Below are 19,099 nucleotides of genomic sequence, written 5' to 3'. Positions count from 1 at the left end.
TTGCTGACCTTTTTTTTCTCCTCTATCCCCTTTCCCTTTGTTCTGCTAGTGAGAACTTCTGTGTGGACACTGAAAACTATGTATAAATATGTCTGTGCCACTAACCAAATAATTCTTGACCTAATTAAGCAGACCTTCCTTTGGCAAAAGCTCAGCTGGCAGTGGCATGCCACTTTTGTGATAGTTTTCATAAACAGCTGTAATAAAAGCAGCTGCATTGCTTTGATGCTTCATGTGAGGGCCTGGTAGGATCCTGCATGCTCATTCCAGAGAGCCTCAGAGCTGGATTTTGGGGGCTGGTGCATGAAAACCTATGGAGGGGTTTCCCATTAGCCTGGAGTTACACGGGTGTTGCCCACAAGAAAAGACTGACTCGCTCTCTCTTAATGAGGACTTTTCCTGTAGTACTGGATGCTGCTTTCACTGTTCAACAATTTTCGCCCACCACTTTCAGAGCTTGTGGACTAGGCAGGTATTTCTGAAAGCACTCATCTGAATAACCACTTTTTTTGTTGTTCTTTCCCTTGCCCAGAGAGATGCTCTGCTGCCTTTCCGTGATGCTCTTACCCGTAGTCAGCTCAGGGCAGCTCACTCACGGTGACTCATGCTGGCTTGCAGTGCATGATCCCTCGACCTCTGTGACCCTAAATAATTTGAACACAGAATGGGATTTGCCCTGGCATGAAAATGAGCATGGAGAGAAGGGTATCATGACTCCCAGGAACATACAGGCAGGCAGTGCAGGAACTCTGGGGAAAAGGCAAGCAGCACAGGGAGGACAGAGCTACCCTGTTTCCACAGCACCCCCTGCTTGGTACCTGTTACCTTCCCCTCTGGCAGCCACCCCGCTCTTCCAGGGGAGCTTTCCATTGATCCTCTGGTCCCCCTGGGGACAGGAGCTTTCTTCATGTGTTCAGTGGGGAAGTGCTGAGAAGAAGTTTTGCAGATTGCCTGAGTTGCACACCCTCTGACCATGAGAGAAGTTGGACCCTGTACAGCTGCCTGCCACCCTGCAAAATAGGAACTGTGATACTTGGTGCTTTTATAGTACCTCAATAAATGACAATAAAATATGTGTATTTTTAATCCTACAGCTGGCTCTGGCAGTGTCACAGAGACCCATTATTTGCCCGGGGGAGATGGGGACTCCAGATCAAATGAGGTATAATCTCTTGTCAAAGGCCTCCTGTATCTTCTCTGTATTCCTTTATTGTCCTGATTTGTGATAGAGGCTTATGCTCTATCTTATGATAGGTTATACTTGAATAACTTGCACAAAACTTTAATAAAAGTTCTCCTCGTGGAATGTGGTCCCTGTTCCTCTCTGACCATACCCAATATACAGCATACCCTTGAAGTTAGCTATCAGTTTTTGCACAAACTAGAGCAGTACTGCTCGTTAAAAAGTCCCAAATGAAGGAAAAAATGAAAGTGTTTTAGCCAAAATATGGAAGTATTCAGTCCACATGAAACATGTTGACTATAAGTTTCAAGACTGTCACCTTTAAACAGCCAAGTGTCTTGAGTTAGGTGTTTCTGCTGCATGGAGAATTTGAGTAAGCACGTCCAACTTCAGGAATTCTGCCAAAGCAGGTTTAATACTCCTACGTATGCAAAAAAGCTGGTCTTGGGAGAAGCAGATGCTGCAGCAGAGCAGTTGTGAGAGCAGGGCTAGACTGCATCAGAGATTTTAGTTCCAATTCAGTAACAGCTGATTAGAACAGATATTTGGAACATGGTAAAAAATACTGTTGTTTTTTTACGTATTCATCAAGCTGAGGTGATCTGGACCCCAGACTGGCTGAAAGTCTTTGAGGAACGATGGCTCTGGGGCCAGCCACAGGTTTTACCATTTCCTCTTGCCACCAGTGGTGACTAAGTGGTGAAATTGATAGACACAACGTACAGGTTTTCTTCCTGATTAACCAAACGGATGCATCTCGCTGCAATTATCACCCTTCATTTCGCATTTCAAGGGCACTTACCCCCTCCCGCAGGCATCGGCAGCCCTGGCTGAGGGCTGAGTGCAGTCACTCCTGGCCGACCCCTCCAGGCGGTGCAAGTGCCTCCCGGCCCTGGCTGCCAGAGCATTGATTCAACACCGATCCCACCCATCCTGTCTCATCCCTCATCCTGGCCCTTCCCATGCATTCATTCAAAGCGCCTTTCCCCAGCTCCCGGGGGCGGGGATGCCCCTACCGCGGGTGGATCGGTGCTGCAGGGGTGGTGCAGGTGCAAGGCTGAGGCAGAGACCGGGCTGTGCTCCAGTGTCTGCCTGCCAGCGCCTTCCTGGGGCTGAGCCACCTCCATGGGGGCATCTGCCCCACTGGGGACCGGCACAGGGAGGAGGGCAGGGGCACAGCAGGGCACATACATGGGCGAGGAGCTGGAGGGAAGGACGGGAGCAAGGGCTGTAACACTGGTTGGGCAGTGGGGGGGTCCTGCACTGCTGACCTACATGTCTGTGGGCAAGAGAAAGCTGTGGGTTTACCAGGGGCTTCAGCTTAGTGTGGAAGGTGTGCCTGATGCCTGCTGCACTCTGACAGCACTGACTGTGGGTGAACAAAGATATTTGCAACAGGGGGTGAACACAGATATTTTAATTGCCTCAAATTTTATTCTGTTTCCTTTTTTTTTAGTTTGGTTTCTTTTAAGGTGACGGTGAAATTAGCTATACTTCACAGGGAGGCCTGGAATGAAGGTTTTGCAATGCATAAAGTGTTCTTTTTACTATTATTACTATGTATGTATTATTACTATTATTACTATATTATGTACTTTTTAAAAGCATCATTTAGGTGCTCCTTCTGCCTTCTCCATCCCTTCTCCCATTATTTGTAATCCAAAAGGTCCTTATGGTTGTTTATTGCGCTGTGGTTGCAGAAGTTTTGTGTGTGTGTGTAGATGTAGATGCTTTATTTCATCACCTCTCATCCCATTCCATTCTTCAGTATAAAGTTGTTCTCACTCCCACTCCAAACAAACCCTTTGGGCCTAGTCCTGTCTTCTCTTCCCTCCCTCCCTTCTCTTCCTCCTCCTTTTAACCATTGATTTATAAAATGTTGCTTACTGATTTCTGGTATGTTCTAGGTGAAGAGACCAACTGTGTATATTAAAGTGTCCAGTGCCATCTAAGACATTCTGCTGGAATAAAAGGTTTGGCTGAGGCAAGCTCCTAGAGAATGTTTCCCTGCCCTGCCCAGATGTCTTGGATGATCAAGGGTTCCTCCAATGGCACCAGATCCCAAAGTATGCAACAGGATCTGTTCCCAGTGGATGAGTCTGCCTGGGAGCATCCACATTTAAACAGATTTGGTTTTAAACTGGGATGGTATTTCCCCCATAGCCTCGCTGGTGGGGTGTAGCTGCATGGCCCTGTGGGGTTATCCCTTCTCCAAGTGGCCAGTGAGGGCTGTGCAGCACTTCACAGAAATGTGGGCTGGGTCACCTTTAACACCCTGATCAGACTTCTGAACTTTTGGTTCCCTGCATGGAGGGGGTGGCACATGAGGAAGGGCTGCATGATAGAGCCCTTCCCTGCAGGATGTGAACTTGTATGACTCCCAAACTGGGATGAATAATCAAACTCTTAGTTCTCATGAGACACGTGATGTTTCAAGGAAACAGGAGACATCATGTGAGTTTTAGAGTACTTAAGATGGTGAGCTTTCATACAAAAAGGCTTTTTAAGAGCCAAATGGCTCTCTTGAAAGAGATCAGTGTATAGCTTGGATCTCTGATAGGGTTGAACTCTGTTCCATTCATCCCACCCCTCCATGCAAGGGGTTGGAACAGACTCTGTGATTTGCACTGAGTTTGCCCATACTCAGCCCAGCTTCAGCCCTCTCATTCTTGCTTACTGAGTGATTGCTGTGGTTGTTGTACCAGCCTCTGGATCCAGTTCTCACACAGGTGTGGAGCAAGGAACAGCATCTAGGCACACCCAGGCAAAGGGGCTGAATCCTTCTCCAAGATCCAGCCTGTATGAACGGATGGCCTCCCAAAATCTCTCCTCCTGAATTGATCCTGTACAGAGAGGAATGGAAATACTTTCTGATCCTGTATTTTAGCTGTCTCAGAGAAAGGGAGATAAGGTTTATATAGGGGAGGAAAGAGAAGTCTTCACTCCCACCAGGGAACCTTTAATTTTTGATCCTCCAGTTTAGACAGGGAATGGGGTGCCTATATTTGGGAGAAGAGAATGTAGCTGTGAAATGTGCTGTCATCATCTCCCTTGTTAGCCAGTGTTTCTGCCACCACCTGCGTGTGTTCCCTTGCTGTAACACTTCCCTTCTTAGTTCCCATTAGCCCTCAGTAAGCAGTTGTATGTCTTTGGGGACCTTTACTTTGGGACCTGACACCTGCAACTGTTCTGCTTCCCCAACACTGAGGGAAGCCCTTTGACAGGAGCAGACAGTGGCCTCACAGCCTGAGAAGGCACAGCCAACATCGCCTGTAAGGAGAGGGAGCTCAGCAGGCTTGGCCAATGCCCCCCAGAGCCCACGAGTGACACTCCTCTGTGGCACTCAGGTACTGGGGCAGCTCTGCTGCTGTGGGTACGACCTGCAGCCAGTCCTCAGAGCGAGTGTTTGTGAAGCTGCAGCGTGTGAACCTGCCCTGTGATCAGCAGACAAGCAGGCAGCCCTCCCCCAGCCTCCAGCACCTGAGCACGGCTGTGCTGGGGCAGGGCTGCCTCGCTCCCCGAGGCTGGGCTGGGAAACGATCCAGCAGCCAGGCTGAGGAAGGGCTGCGGTGCTGTGCGGCTGCCAGGAAATCTGAGCCCTCCAGGCAGGTCTGAAGCTCAAACGAAGCTCATTAGGGCTCAGCTATGTGAGGGGTTTCTCCCCGCCCACTCGATGTTCTTGCACACCAGCTGTGTCACCTGCAATGCGCCCCGGCTCTTGTTTGCAGATCTGGGGAGTTTGAGGTTGGGTAGGCACTGTGCAAGCAGAAGAGCAAGAGACAGAAGGCCTCCTGTGCCCACAGTACTGATACTGGTGAGAAGCTGAACGTTTTATTCCAATGTTTGTTCTTATTAACGAAAGAAAGAGGGTCTTTAGAATAGGTCTTCCTGCATTTCAGCTGCCTTTTATAAAACCTCTGGAAAGTTTCCAGTCTGATAATGATGGGGGAATGCTGCTCCCGAGATATATTTTGCATTGAGTCTGGGAGAATCGAGGTGGAGACAAGGATCTCAGGTGCAGAACTTCCAACTCCCACCTGCATGCTTTAGGAGTCATGCTCCATCTTGTGCTCTTTGTGATGCAATGAATGGAGCTGTGCTAAAGGCCCAGCCCAAATTCAGGAGTAGAAAGTAAACCCGCCCAGCTCCTTGTGGTTAGGAAAATGCTTGTGAAGTGAGGGAGGTGGGTTCAAAACCCTGAGGCTGGTAATGGAAACTAATTCAAGCATCTCGTTTGCTGGGCGCAAAGTTCCCTAACCACAGAGCGAGCCTGCAGAGGGAGCAGGCTCCGTCCAACGCAGGAAACGCCCGTGCACCTCCTCACTAGGAGCACCAGCAGCTCAGGTAAATCCCTAAGCTTGGTCTTCCCCACCCCTCCCTGCCTCGGTGCAGGGTGGTCGCTCCCCCACCCCACAGCCTCTGTGTTCTGACACCTAATGTGTGATGTTGGGATCTGGTTCATTCTCCTGGCCAAAGCAGTTACTGCCTTTTCTGCACTAGCTCAGGAAGGCCCATGTCCTGTATCAGCTCTGGAGCACTATCAACGCTGGATGGACAGACATCCTTTCATCCTCTCCATGTGTGACTCTTTCTGTGATGACTGCTGGTTTTTAACCCCTTCTGGAGTTGGGCTGGCCTGGGGTGCTCTGCTGCACAGGAGAGCAAACACCCCAGGCTCACTCTGCAGCATCTCAGATTGTCTCTTCCTGGGTGGCAGGATCTACACTTGCCAAGTTCTCCCACACCTCCCTAGCCCAACATCAGGAACCAAGCAGAGCCCCAAGAGGGATATATCCCTGAAAGGAACCAAGCTTCCTCGTTCCCAAGCCAAGAGGTGCTTGAATCAGCATCCTTTGGGCACAGATAGTGCCTGTGTATCTGAAACTGTTTGGGCTGAGTAAAGCACTGCCTGTAGCTCATCACATCAGTGCTGCCCACAGACCAATGAGACTTCAGGTGCTACTGGCAGCGTGGAATGACGTGAACCGCTGTGTTAACAAACCAACAGCCACTCCTGCCCTGCCGTGGGCTGCAACAGCTCAGACCACACAGCTCATGGGGCTCCCCTTTCCTTCCTCAAGCAGCAGAACTGTGTCACCACGGGGGCAGGGTCTGCCACTCTCAGGACACAGGATGCTCAGGCACCGCTCCATGCAGAATTCCTCACTGGAGTGCTGTGGCCACCCTGGCTGCAGGGGCAGTGCTGTCGTTTGCCCCGAGTTCTCTCCCCAGATGCATGACTTGCATGCAATCTGCTGGTTCAATGACCAGTCACTGGCTGTTAAAATGCTTTTGCATTCTCTCAGCTTCCCCGAATGACATGGTGGGAGTTGTCATCACCCCACTGTTAACCCACTTTCCCAGTTACTGGAATGCTGAGCATCAAACACTCCCATGGAGCCCAACCTCACTGTTGTGCTGCGGTGAGCATCTCTCCAAACGCACGTCCCTTGGAGAAGAGAAAACAGTGACTAAATTGGTTTCTGAATTTGCATCAGCGCTTTAAAACGTCTAAGCATTATGACCCCAAAACCTCAATTTTCTCCATGCTCTGATGGAAAAGTCAGGGATGGAGGGATGGGCATTATGACTGTTCTGTCCACAGGGGCCCCTTAGGTGAGTTATTTCCCACCAGGCTCGTTTCCTGTGCTGTCAGTCCATTTCACTCTACACTTTCAGCTAAAAACGGTCTTTTGAAAAACCTCCTGGGAAGTAACAGAAATGAGAGTGGATCCGGGGGTGCCACAGAGAGCTAACAATTTCTTCTCTCATTTGAAAGCAAACCCCCTTAAATGCTCCTGAACTCATCCTGAATGCAGGGATGTAAAAAGAAACTGTCACCAGGCTGTAGCTTTCACTAGGCATCAGTAAAGACATTGTATAAAATAGGAAGGTTTAGCCGCTCAAAAGTGCCCTCTCAAAATGTAATGATCTAATCCAGGGTTCTTCAATAATTGCCCAGTTCCTATCAGAACAAGTGAGCGAGCACCTTCCCAAAGCTGAGCTCCACAGACACAGGTAAGTCACAAAAGAATATGGCTGCTTTCCTACAGGAAAAACACAAGACCAGATATATTTCACACAGTGTTATTCACACATTTTCATTTTGATTTTTACAGTATATACACGTGAACATTACATTATTCAATACGAGCCACCTGGAGTCAAACCTAATCAAACTGGTCCGTAAACAATCTATATCAAAAAGCAATACTTGAGCAAAAAGTCTAGTGGTTCTACCCAAACCTTAAAATAGTTGAAAGGAAATCCAGTGATTTTCATGTTCCTGGATAGAATTTGTGCACAAATGATCTCAGGAGAGCAAGTGGAAGATTATACTCAAGATATTGAAAGCACCAAGGATGACAGTTACAGGACTGTTTAAATTCAACCATGGCATGAGTGCTGCAGGGACAAAGTACAGAGACATTTTCAGTTTCTGCCTGGACATCCCCAAAAGCCTGCTGTACTGTTTTAGGTGTTGAAGGAATGCCGGCTCTGTGGATTATAACACACGGCACAGGTTCACAGGGTAAAGACAGTCACTGAGAATTGATGTGTCCAAAGGAGTGGCTCAAAGTCATCCTTTGGGTGACTACAGGAAAGCTCTGGCTCCAATGACTGGGCTGGTACCTCTGGGGAGGAATTTTGTGAACTGCCATGCAAAAACTACTTGACAATTAGAATTGTGCTTACTCAAAATAACGAGGCCTCCTACTTCACTTCATGCAGGCACTGGAAGTAGGCCGGAAGAGACTTTGCCATTTGCCTATTAAGGAGTTCTCACTACCATTAGAAACACAGCGCCTCAGATGTCTGCTAGATAACAGTTATGTAACCCTGGTACCAACAGTAACATGACAGAATTCCTCATACAAGTTTGTACCACTACTATTTTCTTTCTCATGATCACACCCCTACCAAAACAGCCTTTTATTTGATCAATGCTCAAGACGTTGTTTCCAAACTACCACGTTGATCAAAACTTTAGGTTAAGCCATCCAAATGAACATTTTACACAAAATACTTACTTCAACAACATACAAAGCACTTTCTTTATCTTTCAGAAACTGAATATACAAAGTAAGCTTTTTCCAAAATATTTCCATAGGCAAAGGATTAAAAAGGATTTTAATTATACACATATGGTCACAATTCTGCCTTAAAAAGATCATTGGGAAATGTACATAAGGCCGCTTGTATATGTACATCATCTTTATGTTACTGTTACAATGTCTTATGTCCAGAGAAAAAAATCGACAGTATCATACATATTTGCTTTACGCTGCGAGAAGGCTATTCAAAAATACAGTACTCTTCTGTACAAAAAATTCATGCCACATTTATTAAGATGGAAGAAGCATTGGTTTCTGTAATAACCAAATATTTCAGTCCACTTCTTACTATGCTTATTTATCCTGATTTAAAATTTGAACAGATTGATTTCCCAAAGTGTCCATATGAACAGATTCAACAGCTATGTTATAAACAAAACATAATGTTTCTCACAATAGATAAAAAGAAAGCCGGTTCATATTTTTGAAACCATATAAAGATAGAATTTTAAAAAAATCACTCTTGATTTGCTGAAATAAATTTACATTATACAACACTATATGCCGGGGGAAAGAAGGGAATGAGGATATGAATATACACTAAAATGCAAATTTTTGTCCCAAAAAGGAGTAAAACAAATTACATTTACAGCATGAAGGTTTACAAATGTACATCTGTACAACCAAGGTAAGCATCACTACTAAATTAGCAAGGCTTTGTAATAAACATCGAAACGAGAGATTTGTTTTCAAACTGTAAACTTACACCTATTAACTACACGTATACAATGCATATATTTATAGGAAGCAAAAAGCTATCTGAATATTTAATCAATCATGCTTAAATGTTGAGCTATCAAGTTTACTTTTCAGTGGCCCCTTCTCTTTATCATTACCTATTTTTTGCATCTACAGTGAGAAAGCAAAATAAATGCTCAACACTTTCAAATCCTTACAATTCTATATGCAAAATAAAAAAATACATATCTCTACTCTTCCTGCATTGTAAAACTGACTGTAAAGTTAATACAGGTTCACTCCTTTTCCAACAGAGTACTTTGCTGAATGGAAGTACCACCATCATTTTAATCGCTCTACCTTGTACAACAATTAAATATATAAGTATATACAGCACTTTATTTTTAATACATCGCTAGAGAAAACCTTAGGGCATGATTTAAAAAAACCTGTATCCACAGCAAGTGCCAAAACCTAGTCTTTTAAAGTTTCCATCGTTTTGTTCATCCCTACTTTAATTTGCTGTGCCCTGTTTGTTATTTGGATAGGATGTTGTGAACCACCAAAATACAACTTAACTTTTCAACATGTTAAATAATGTTTATGCAGCTGATCAATTTTAATCTGGTATAAAAGACTTCACACAAAAGGGAAAAATAAGGATTAATTCTATATACAACTCTATAAACCTGTTGTGCTATGATGCTGGGTAGACCTACCAGATTGCAAGCCAGTGTATTAAAAGAATACTGTACTTTTTCCCTTTAAAAACTATTTCAGTGACTTTACAAGGTAAAAATTTACAAAATATGTGACAGCTATTTTGATACAATTACATCATATACAGGCATTCTGTGCTTTGCCAGCCATCCAATCTGATAGGTCTCCGGATCAGGGCTGGAGATTTTTTTTAACAATTCACTCCCCAAAAATATACACAAGAATAAAAATTTTACAAATGGATGAACAAAGTCAATAAATAGATTTAAAAAAATCAGAACATTTAGAGTTAAGTTGTAGGTTTTGATAATTCACAATTTAATTTTTCTTCTGTTTCTCTTTGTCTTTTACAGCATCCCATTTGGTGGTCCACCAATTGGCCCCAGATCAGCACTGTTCTTCAGATAATACTTCTCCAGCTTGGCCAGAATGTGTTTGCCATAGGTGTATTTACGCAGAGTCGTGATGTGAGGTCGAATCTGTAATAAGAAACACGTTTGGCTTTTTTAACATCCACACTTTTAAGTAGAGGTGACTACACTTTGAAAAAATTATGCAAAAAGATGCCAGAAGCCTGTATTTCAAAGTGCTGGGAGTTTCTGGAAAGATGTAAAACTGGTGATTTTGACTCATCAAATAACTGATGTTCCTCTTGCAGGAAAACGGAGGCAGTACTTTGTGGGAGAGCCCTGTTGGTGACTGGGGGAAGCAGAGCTACTGCAGGAATATCTTGGGCCCTGTGTTAAATAGCCTCTGGCCATTATGGCAACAGCACACTTCTCCATGTCTGGATATTCTTAAGTAGAAATGTGCCTGGAAGTAGAAATGCTAGGAAGTGTGGGAATCTCTTTTTGGGGGAACTGCAGAGTGGATTTATACCCACAATCAGGAAATAAAAAGAGAAAACAAGTATTTCTCCTGTTATATTAATAGTGATGACAGATACTACATTTTCCTGTTAGAAGTATTTTCACATAAAACCTGGCATGAAGACAGAAGATGAAATCCAACTACTGAAACTTTCCTTTTTTAGCTCAGTGCTCAGACACCTGAATGTTTTCTCCTTTACCAAGCTCCACTGAATGTCATGGAGCTTGGGAAATGTCATCAAGCTCTAGATTACAGAAGCGTTGAGTTTTACATCTGCAGGGGAAGGTGCTGTGGCAGAACAGCTCCCAGACGTTTTTCCGAATCCCTGCAAGCATGCACGCCCATACCTTGTGCATGATGATCTTCCTCTGGGCGGGCTCGGCCATGTCGATCATCTTCTGCACGACGTAGTTGGCGTACTGGTCCTTCATCATGGTGTATAAGGCACTGTGCGGGCCGTCGTTCTGGCAGCACACCTCGTCGATCAGCAGGGCTCGCTCCGCGCGCGACGCATGCGTCACGCACTTCTCCACCACGTTGCTGAAAAAGAAGGCAAGTCCATGGTGGGACTGTGTGGCCGCATTTCTCCTCACAGAGAAAAGCAAGGCACAGCTTCCCAAGGATAAGTTCTGGGAATTGCAGCAAGGAACCTCAGAGAAAGAAAAAACCAATTCTTATCTCATTTACTGCTCCTGTTTTGGAACATGTGGAATGTTGTGGAAGATTGTTTACCTGAAGGGAATTGGTGATGGGATTCTGGTGTGAGTGTTTTGATTCACTGACCAATTGAATCCACGCGTGTGTGTCGGGACTGTCGGCTGACAGTCACAGGATTCTGTTCAGTTGAGTTGAGTGCTTGTGCAGATTGAGTTTAGATGTAGTGTAATGTAGTATGGAATAATATAGTATAATAAAGTAATTATTTAGCTTTCTGATATCAATGGAGTCAGATGCATAATTTCCTCCCTTTGTCAGGGTTGCCTTGATTTCTGATAGGACTGGAGGGGTAACATTCTTTCAGGTAACTACTATTAATTTCTCTGGAAGTTTACCAGTTCTTAATGCCAGTAAAGAGCATATTGCAAACGCATCAATTTCTCATTTCCAAATTTCCAGTCTAATGACTGAGGAAGTTAAGTCACCACATCACAATTACTTCATCCATGTGACAGGGTTATTTTCTGATTATCTGGTAGGAGAGACTTTTACACTGAACCTACATAGGTATACTGGACTTCAGGCTGCAGATGTGTTCTAGCACATCTATTTTGGTTGTGGGCCCTTTGAAGACCCAACAGAGAATGCCAGGTATGAAGACTCCTGCTTTTTGAATAAATGCACTTTCCAGGAGCATGCCTACATCAGAGATTCCATCAAATATTCTTTTGTAGAGCAAGTCTCTGACCTTCCAGTTTATTTCAGAAGCAGGAGAGGCCATCAAAGCTTGTAACATAGCAAAATGATCCCAGTCCTAAAACTGTGCTTTAGAAATTAAGCAAGTTAGAGAGTTTTGAAAAGTTCTATTCAGGCAAAAAAAAAAAAATCTAAATAAACTGGTTTGCTAGCAGTTTTTAAAACAAATGCTCCCATAAAGTCACAGTGCATTACTATGTCATTTTGATGACAAGGTTACTCTCACTAAATCACCTAGAATGAATTCTCAGGTGTATTTTTTCTTCACAAAAGGCACATAATCCATATTTCAGCAAAAAGCACAAAGGGAGGAGTTGTAGGTTCCAATTTCAGAATAGTTCAGTCCTCCTACAGCAGTCTTTCAGACTTTCTAACACAGAAAATCCTTGTCAGACTGAACTACCATTTTTTAAAGCTAGCCTTGTTTTACTTGCAAATTGCTAGGCTGGATTGAGAGTCAGCAGGTCCCAGCTCATCGTCATCAGCAAATCACTCAAGTTCCAGCAGAGCTTTTCGCCTGGCTCTGGGCATCCTTACATGAAAACCTGGAACCTGTTACCTGCCCTTGCACAAAGTGAACAAAAGCCATCCCATAAACCCACAGAACCTCCTTTGTTTTGCTACAGAACATTTGTCTCTTCCCTTCCCCAAACCTAGTAAAAAAATATCACTACCATTCATCTCTATAAAAATATGGAATTTCAGGGGGTAAGATAAACAAAAAAAATTATTGTATCCCTTTAGTAACACAAGAAATAAATCCAGTATTACAACTTTACAAGGTTAATGAATTTTTAGTATATGAAAGTTATGCAATACCTGGCAAATTTGTGCTGACTCAGAGCTAGAACTTTTCCTCTTATTTCTGAAACAATTTTGCTTTTGTCTTCAGGACGACCATGCTCCAGTACATGTTGAATAACGTAATTTCCATATTGATCCTGAAAATAAGATGACTTAAATTTTCTTTTGTGTTCATACCAAATAATGAGTACTGACAGCTGTGGTATGTAAGCATACAGTATGAAATTACTCTTTGCATGGATACAAGGAAAAAACAATAATGTCAAAATTACAGAAGCAAAGTGATGCAAGAAATATTTCATCAAGAATTACTTAATGGACCACATATTTTACATGAAAAATGTAAATAATTTGTAAAACCAGTGTTCTGCAGAGTATCTTTTATCCTCTTAAAGAAAGAAGTCCTCAAATTTAAGATCATACTTTTTAAACAGCTGTAATATTCCCCTGAACACCAAGCTACAGTCAAAAGTGTAAGAAAATTGCTTTTTACATCTTCTTTGCCTCCCAACTTCCACATTCATTTTCATTAAAACTACAGAAGGAAAGAAAAACAAAAAAAAAATCAATGTCTACAAAACTAAAAAGAGGCAAATGCATTTAAACTAGGATACAGGAGTAAATGATGATAAGAAAAAACTCTGAAGTGCATTAACAATGAGCCTACATGCACTGACCTGCACCAGCTGCTCTGTGTGTTGATGCAGCTCTTCTAAGATTGGCAGAGTCTGCTCAGCAGTGCAGTGCTCCAGAATACGCTGGATTACTCTACAACCATATGGATGAGTTGAAAGCACAAATACCTTGAAAACAGGATTGCAAACTGAATTAAACCAACTGAAGCTCACATCTATTGCAATATTGCTGCATTCGAAATGGAACTGAACATACCAACTACTACTAAAAAAAAAGTTTTGTCTGCCTAGACCAGAATTCCATTTCCAGGAAAAGTCAGGAAAAGATGAAAAAGCAGGTTTTTGTGTGTCAAGGACTCCAGAAAACATACAAGAACCCAAGTGTTCATTACAATGTTTCTAGCCTACATAGCTGCAGAGGAAAGCCTGGAAGTATGACCCTTAGGTAATTGCTGTTAAACTTTCAAGCTTTCCTTTTTACATTCTTTTCAGATTTAAAGACTTTGACCCCTATAAAAAGGAATTCAGTAACAGTGGCTGATTTTCACCAATGCCATGTTCCAGTAAACACAATAAGCTCCCAGTTACAGATACAAAGTTTGTAAATAACTACTCAAAACACACAGCCAAATCTTGCTTATTCCTTCTGCTTGCTTCTCCTGAAGCTACATTTGTGATTTGGGAAGTAATTCCAAAAATGTCATTGCTGGTCAGGACTAAACACAGAATCTTGTATGATTAGGCATCAACTCAAATGCGGGAGAAAATTATAAGTAATATCACAAGTGTGACATTTTTCATTTGCCATTTCACATTAGCTACTATTTTCTATATGCAATTACTTGGTGCTTAGGATGGATGTTCAGTACATAAACTCACACTTTAGTCAAGGAGCTCTATTTACAGTTTAAAAAATGCATCTCACGTACCTCATACACCCTCATACACACTTTTTGGTGTAAAAAGACCAAACCCTAGAAACCTTTGTATGCAATTTAGTACTATGTACAACAACAATTCAGGTATTGCTGTTGTGTAAAATGAGAAAGATATTGTACATTTTATTAGGAAATACATTTGGCCATCCATTAAAGTAAAATTTAGTTATATAGCCAAGTTAGTAATATTTTTACTATTCTATTTACAATTCTTCTCAAGACTATAAAAGTACACACTTGTCTCAGAGGATTAAAATGTTATTTAGCTGCAGCACATTCACTAGCCTGCAGCACAATATCAATCTTACAGTAATAATGCTTTTTTGGAAACAAAACAAAAACCCCAATCTGAAGTAAACAAATACTACACCCCCTTCACACTAGTCCATATGTAGGGAACAGATTAGTGAATTTCATCACTGCAGTTCCTTAAGGACTGACATTCATTGGGAAACACTGAAAGACACATGTGCAACAGGACAGGAAAATGTAATTTTTAATGAAAAATGTATACTAGAGAGCAGGTACATTGTTATTATTATATAAAAAATGGCCCTGCCAAGAGCTGTGAAGGCAATGTCAAATGGTGCTATTGCAACACACAAACACAAAGCCTGGGCATGCAAAGTCCCTTTTATGTATTTATATTACATAAATATTTATTATTATTTATAATACATACACAAATATGTCTTTCTAGAGCCTTATCTCCAACAAATTCATTTTTTTACAGCATGTTAATTGCCTCTCCAACAGCTTTTCATGCCATCATTCCCTTTTTCATTCTACTTAAAATAAGCTGAGTGCAAAGTGGCAAATGCTATCTTGTACATGCAAATGATGGACAAAAACCTTCAAATCTTCTTCTGTGAAATCTAAGCAACCTGCAAAGAGGAAATGAACAATTGGCACTACCTGTCCTTTGAATGCATCAATGATGAACTGGAGCGACTGGGGCTGAACACACTCAATGCATTTTTGTACGACGTGGTTTCCATTTTGATCCTTCACACATTTCAGAACATGGCCATCCAGCTCTTTCACCATTTCGTTCTGGAAAAACAAAGATTATCCTTGTCTTTATGATGGTATTTCCCCCACCCCTCCTTCCTTAAATGGGGAAAAATTTAATTTCATCCTGACTCCAACCTTCATATTCAATGGTGTTAACTGTGTACCTCAGTACTTTCATTTAAACACCTACTTTAGCCCCCCAGCATATTTCATGATGAAGGGAATAATCATCAATTTAATCAAGTAAAAGGAGGGATACAATAAAAATAAATAAAATGAAAAAAGCATTGCTCTAACTTACAATTACCTGCTGGTCAGGTGAGATTGACTCGAGAGCTTTCTGGATGACACGACAGCCGTACATCTGCAGGGCCAATGGCAGAACGTGACCACGGATGCGTGTTGCTAGGGCTAACTTCTGATCCAGGCTTCCAAACTAAAAGGAAATAAATATGCTGTTAACAAATGAAGACATACTGCAGCATGCTGGAATTTACATGTCAGAGTAAATATTGTCAAGATGTACATGACTGTAGCATTTGAGTAATTTTTCACTTTGTATTTTGGTGGGGATATTTACCAGAAGCTTTTCTTTTCTAAATGCAACATTTTGTAATATTCCACAACTAGTTCACATACCTGCTATCAAATGCATGACCTTGAAAGACAGCAGAAGTAATAATATAGTTTATATTTGTCTGTCTGTAGGAATATTTAAGTGCAATAAACCACTTTTTCGAATAAATTATACTGCCAACTGATCACAGGTCACTATTATGTATGAATCCAAATAAATTTTCTATCTCAAAACTTGTGTAGCGTATATCACATCTTGTAAGAGAGGACACAGAAGTGACCAGCTGGACAACCAGTTGGTGTCACAGCAATATTCTTGCAGCATTGCTGAGAATTGTCAAACTCCACACCTGTAGTCAGCTCTGAAGAAAGCCTGACCAACAACTTCAGCTGCCTACCTTTACAGTAAAATGAGGTCCCCTATTACAAGTAAGGCCACACGCACTTTTGTTGAGAAGTGTTCTGCAGAATTAAGATGAAAACACTCAGCTAACAATGATTAACTGTGTGTTCATCCAACTTAACATTATGGAAAAAACAGCAAATGATGACCCTTAAGCAAAATCAAAATCTTGTATATCATATGTCAGTGACAGTTTACAGAAGATATTTTGACTGGTTATTAAAAAAGAAGTTAAAAAAATGAGCACATTATTTTATAGACTATTAGAAATCACATTCTTGTTTACAGCAAGTATCTTATTCTTACTGGACATTTTCCAGCTTCACCTTCTCACCACAAGTCTTTGATATGGCCCTTGATTTAAAGTACATTATACTAGATACCTTTCCTACATATAACTTTTCCCAGGACACAGGCATTACTTTTCTCTTCTCTCTGCAAGCCAAATCTTGTAATTCTTTGATGAAGCTTTTTTTTTACCACATAGTTTTTAAGAGAAGACGAATCTGTTTAAAATACTAGTTGTAGTAATATTGGATGTATCTTATGATGGATACCCTTTACTCAAAATTCTTCTGCCTTTGTACATTTTATGGGAGTTTCCCCATACACAGCACTGGATGAAGCTCACACAGACTGGTTGAGCGCAAGTGCATTTTCCAGACCATTCTGTACCACGATGCAGTAACCAATCAAAAGCATTTTCCAAATACTTATGTTCCCTTTCATCTGCTGAAAGTCCCTGTAAGTTCTGCTCAGAGGTTTGTGAAGCCTCAATGTGCAAAGTTTCACCAACATATGCACCATCAGTGTAAGGAGAAACCATGTCCATTATGGCAAAAACCACCGGATACAGAACAGAAAACACCCATCCAGAGTTACACCCTTGGGTTCTGTGGAAGTCATGCAGAATTCTGCTATAGTGTTATGGCAAGACCAGTTAAATTTAATCAGATTTACAGCACTTCATTTGCATGTCCATCCATACACTTAGTGCTATGCTTACCTCAAAGAACTTCTGTATTACATAGTTTCCAAATACATCAGTCATCAACTGATAGGCTGCTTGCAGGATCTCATTAAATACCATCTGGCGCTCAGCTGGAGTAGCTCGCTCCAGCTTTTGCTGTATAAATCTAAGTGCAAAAAAAGGTACATTATGCTTTGCATCAACAACAGGAAAACCTCTCAAACACTGTTTCAATGAGACACCTCAACACTCTAAAGAAAGCAGTCAACATTTATAAAATTTATTAAAATGAAAGTAGTGCCTCTGCATATAAAAGGATACATTTTACTAAAATTAAGATTAAAAACTTTCATTTGAAAAGCGTTAAAGATGAAAAGAATAACAGTAACTAAGTACTTGATGATGTACTGACAAAAAATAGTTGTACATTCCAGATGCCACATATTTTGTTTTCTTAATCAACGCCTTTTTGATACCTTAATACTTGAGTTTACAAGTCTAGTTATGAGGCTATTTCTACACAGAGAACTTCTACAGGCAGCTAAATTAATAGTACTTTTACAATGAAATTTCTTAGAGAAGGTCAGCCTAAGAGGGTGTGCCCCAATTAAGATGCTTTGAGTTAAGATGACAAGCACCTCATTCAAAAGTTTCATATTAATAAAACAATATCAAAGCAGTCAAATATTATTAACTATTTTTATAATAATTACCTAGAACCATGCTGGTCTTGGGAAAATTCAACAATATGCCCAACAAGGTCCCTTAGCTGAAGGTTAGGGAAACGATTGTTCCTGAAATCTTCCAGCAGCCGGCTGCGTCCGGAAGGCATAATGTCAGACCTGCTGTAGCGGAGGCGCGAAGGAGGGAAGAGCTGGCTGCTGGAGCTAAAGAGGCTGGACGTGCTCGCCGCACTGCGATACTTGGCTTCGGCTCCGGGGGCTGCAGAAATATAGCGACCACTACCATTTGTCAGTCCTCCTACAAGGAAGCAGCTCTGTCAGTCACAGCCATGAGAGGGAAGTAAGCAACAGCAAAACAGCAAGTGAACTAAAACTACCGATACACCCTGGAGCCAAAGAAAACAACAGTGCTGTCTTGTTATTTGTATTTACCTCATTGTGGTCAGAGGAGTTAGATAGCTTTATCTTGCAATAAATAAAACCATTATCCTCCTCATTTTTATGTGAAAGGCACCAGGAAAAGAAGTGTCATTAGAAGAATATATCAAGGTAGGTAAAGTGAGCACCCACTCAGCCTTACAGAAACTTTAGAACTGGGTGGGCCTTAGGCTTAGTGGGCAGATTTCCACTTCGCGAGTCATACTGGCTTATATCCTTGTTAGTAGTCTTGAAGTTAGCCAATTGTGTCAAAATGGACCATGAAATCTGAACTACCCTTCAGTCCCTACTGAGATACCTTTCCAGCTTACAGCACGTTAAGGGCATTTTTGGGGAGGCACATCTGGTGCCTCTTGCCAGCTGTACCTGTCCTGCAGGTTATTTGATGACTTCAGCATCCTAAGCTTTCAATGTGGTACCTCTCCTCAGCACTAAATATGTCACATTTCCAACCAGGTAACTAAGAATGCTCTACTTAATTATCCAACAACCATAGATATATCAAAGTGAAGCTCCTTTTAGAAACATGAAGTTCTTTCCTCACTGCACAAACACTCTCACTTCATCCTTCCTCGCTTTCTAAAAACTGAATTGCCTTCCTGTGTCTATGTCCTGCTCCTGTTTGCTAGTGATTCCACTTACAGCTCCTGTCACTCTAC

At 42.0% G+C, this 19,099-nt stretch overlaps 1 protein-coding gene across 6 annotated transcripts in view; it reads right to left on the bottom strand.

Annotated features, from left to right (window-relative positions):
* Positions 1–7,254: 7,254 nt before the first annotated feature.
* Positions 7,255–19,099, bottom strand: part of PUM2 (pumilio RNA binding family member 2) — a 68,714-nt gene continuing 56,869 nt past the window's right edge. For 3 of the 6 annotated variants that reach the window (XM_066547167.1, XM_066547171.1, XM_066547168.1), the window contains 8 exons: positions 18,033–18,300; positions 17,356–17,485; positions 15,672–15,806; positions 15,272–15,409; positions 13,461–13,586; positions 12,799–12,920; positions 10,914–11,106; positions 7,255–10,175 (listed from right to left, as the gene is read on the bottom strand). In XM_066547167.1, the coding sequence (XP_066403264.1) occupies positions 10,044–10,175; positions 10,914–11,106; positions 12,799–12,920; positions 13,461–13,586; positions 15,272–15,409; positions 15,672–15,806; positions 17,356–17,485; positions 18,033–18,300 (1,244 nt within the window). In that variant the 3' untranslated portion in view covers positions 7,255–10,043. The remainder of the gene's footprint in view (positions 10,176–10,913; positions 11,107–12,798; positions 12,921–13,460; positions 13,587–15,271; positions 15,410–15,671; positions 15,807–17,355; positions 17,486–18,032; positions 18,301–19,099) is intronic. The other 3 variants (XM_066547169.1, XM_066547172.1, XM_066547170.1) reach the window with 1 other exon arrangement.

This window comes from Molothrus aeneus, chromosome 3, assembly GCF_037042795.1.
Source record: "Molothrus aeneus isolate 106 chromosome 3, BPBGC_Maene_1.0, whole genome shotgun sequence".
In the NCBI taxonomy this organism is placed as follows: domain Eukaryota; kingdom Metazoa; phylum Chordata; class Aves; order Passeriformes; family Icteridae; genus Molothrus; species Molothrus aeneus.
Note: the sequence above shows the minus strand (reverse complement) of the source record. Positions and strands in the feature narration are given on the sequence as shown.